We start from the raw sequence: 3,222 nt of genomic DNA on the forward strand, positions 1-3,222 counted from the left end.
TTATAGCTACAAGATTAGGGATAAAAGAATGCTTGCCACTCATAGAGAAGATCACCGAAAGAATTTCAAACTGGAAAAATAAGGATTTGAATAGGGCAGGCAAAGTGCAACTTGTGAAGTCAGTGCTTTCATCATTTAAGACTTATTGGGCAACAACCTTTGTTCTCCCGAGAGCAGTGCTTGATAAAGTAGCCAAGTTGTGTAACAGATTCATCTAGGCAGGACCGAGTATGGCAAAAAAAATGCACCATGCGAGCCACGCTACTCTCAGACTTGACAAAGAGCAAGGAGGACTTAGATTGGTGGATCCTCGTGTTTGGAATCAAGCTGCATATTGTGGCTTAGTGGTGAAATTGGCCCAAAAAACTGATTGTTTATGGGTTAAGTGGTCTTGGGAGCACCACATCAAGAAGAAGCATTTTTGGACCATGAAAATTCCTCAGGACTGTTCATGGGTATGGCGAGAGATCCTAAAGAACAGAGAAAATGCTTGGAAGTATGTCAGATACAGCATAACGAATGGCAATGGGACGAATTTTTGGCACGACCCATGGTGTGCAGGCCCTCTCATCTTGAATCCTGATGCAACGCTACTCCTGACTGATGTAGTACCAATGGATACGCTAGTCAGTTTAGTGATTGTAAATGGGGAATGGGCAAGGAATATCATCGATCTACCTGAATGTGAGGTGAAGATGCGGATCATGAACACAGAGATTAACTCGTACATCTCGGAGGACCAAGTCATTTGGACCCCATCGAGTTCAAGGATGTTTTCTATGTCCTCTGCCTATGCATCCTTAAAGAATGTCAAAAGTAAAGTAAAATGGTACAAGATTATCTGGGGAAAGCTATCGGTGCCTAAGCATTCCTTCACCTTATGACAATTATTTTCTGGATCGCTACCAATCCAAAACAAATTAATGGCAAAAAAAGTACGTGATTGGGTACTCGCGATGTTGTCTCTGTGAATTACATGAGGAAAGTTCGGCGCATCTTTTCTTTGAGTGTTCTTATTCGCAACTGGTGTGGAGCAGTTTCAAAGAGGCGATGGGGTTACCAGGAAGAGTTTAGAATTCACATGAAGAATGGTATTACATCATGCGAATTTGCAGACCAAAATCTATGGCCTCTGAAGTGTTGAGAGCACTAACCTGTGTCACAGTGCAAGCTATTTGGAATGAGAGGAATTGGAGGTTAAAGAGGAAGCGGTTCTTCAGTGCTGATTTAGTGAGCATGAAGGCATTAAACAACATGAAATTGTACCTGGGGAAATCATTGGAAGCAGTAAAGGATGATGTCGTTGTGCGAACTGTCTTGACAAAGCTAGGAATTGGTGTTATTTTCACGCAGAGAGAGAATCAGTGGGTCAAGTGGAAGAAACCTGAAAATGCCATTCCTGTCCTTAACACGGATGGATCACTGCTACAGGGTAAAGTAGGATACGGAGGGGCATTAAGAGATCGAAATGGAGAGGTTCTCATGGCGTTCTGTGGAAACTCTACAAGACACTCAGTCTTACATCAGGAGTTACTTGGGGTCCTAAAAGGCCTCGAAGGAGTGACCAAAATGAACATAAAGGAGGTGGTAGTGCAGTCTGACTCACTGAGAGTGATATAGATCTTGGAAAAGTAGGAAGCTCCACCTTGGTATTGTAAGAATCTAGTGGCTCAGATTGGGTGCGAACAAGCAAAATTTGAAGAGGTCCAATTCCAACATGTGTTCAGAGAAGGAAATCAGGTTGCGGATAACCTGTCAAGAATTAGTAGTACTTGTACTACTCATAGTACAGACTGTTGTAACCAATGCATGTACTTTATCTCCCCCATGGATCAAAAACTTAGTGAATTGATTAAGGGGGATAAATAAGGAAAGTTGTACTTGAGATTTTGTCATTAATAAAAGGTTGGGGTCCCTTTAACCCCTCGTTGTGGAAAAAAAACACATCAAGTCTTCATCGAGGCTTCAATCAAACCCCTCTAATGGAGGTTTAGATATAATTCATTAGACTGTCATAATTAAAAGAATAAGAATAAGATATAATAAAGAACTACTTTATTAATGATAACTTGAATTGAATTAATGGTGGCTAGGCTAATAAAACAATAACTAGGGTTAAAACTAAAGAAAACTAATGATATGAAGCTTAATTAACTAAGGGGTTATATTCTAAGTGACCAGGGAGAGAGTGCTAGAGTTTTGCCTTAGTCCACTTTATATAGGAGAGGGCTAGGTTTGCAATTTTGTGCATGGGCTTTGGAGCTATGTTTTGGGCCATTAAATCAAGCCCAAAACCTAATTACTTAAGTCCAAAAAGGGTTTCTCTGCTAAAAATTACTATAATAGTCTTTTTGTCTACTTTTCCTCCTCTGATTGGATCAAGGCTTAGACCATTAGAAAGCTCTTTCTGAGTCGGTCATTTTGACATATAGTATGCCCAATTTCGAGGTCTGAGTCCAATGATACAGCCTGCGAAAGTTATGTTGACTTTTATGCTCTATTTCTGCCCGCGTTGACTTTGACTTTTCAACTTTGACGGGGCTTTAAAAAGGTTTTTTCTCCTTGAAACTTGGGCTTTAGTCATAGAACTTCTTAGCTACCAACCTTTGCTCCTTTCTCTTGCAAAAGTGACATATTTCTTCACATATTTGACTCCAATACCTGAAATCCACAAAAGCATGTAAACAGTACTAACTCTTATTTATTATAAATATAATTGGTCTAAATATAATAGTATTAAGGGGTTAAAACTATAGTTTTGGGCTCTTATCATAGGCCAGTGGGGATTCCTGTTCCCAGAAAACACACTCATGCTCCGACCAGTAAGTCTATTTTTTCATGAAATTTACAATCGTAAGAGTCTTTTGACTGAGTTCCTTTGCTATTATTCCTTAGATGACTTTGCCCCCTGGAACTAATTAACTGCAACTGATGCTGCTACGGTGGACTTCATCAAAAAGCTCCTCAAGGATCAAAGGATGCCCTGGGTGATAGTTCCTGACCCGTCTCTTTGAATATTTCAACATGTCTGTTGAAAAACTGCTGGCACTTGCCCCCAGCTTTTCCCTTTTTAAGATAAATACTATGAATTCTAGGCGCACAGTACTTCCTCCTCCTGTGGATTAGGATGCTGGTATTATTCCTCTTCCAGTTCAGGATGAATCCACTTTGATTACTAGAAGAAGAGGAAGCTGCAAAGAGAAGAGTTCTGTGGCAACTTCC

The 3,222-nt window shown here is 40.3% G+C and overlaps 1 protein-coding gene across 1 annotated transcript; it reads left to right on the forward strand.

The window, feature by feature from the left end:
* The first annotated feature begins 242 nt into the window (after positions 1–242).
* LOC147491816 (uncharacterized) lies at positions 243–884 on the forward strand. The gene has a single exon (XM_086567339.1). The coding sequence runs from the start codon at positions 243–245 to the stop codon at positions 882–884; it is 642 nt and encodes a 213-aa protein (XP_086423465.1).
* Positions 885–3,222: the final 2,338 nt, after the last annotated feature.

Source organism: Coptis chinensis, chromosome 6 (assembly GCF_015680905.1).
Source record: "Coptis chinensis isolate HL-2020 chromosome 6, ASM1568090v1, whole genome shotgun sequence".
Classification (NCBI taxonomy): domain Eukaryota; kingdom Viridiplantae; phylum Streptophyta; class Magnoliopsida; order Ranunculales; family Ranunculaceae; genus Coptis; species Coptis chinensis.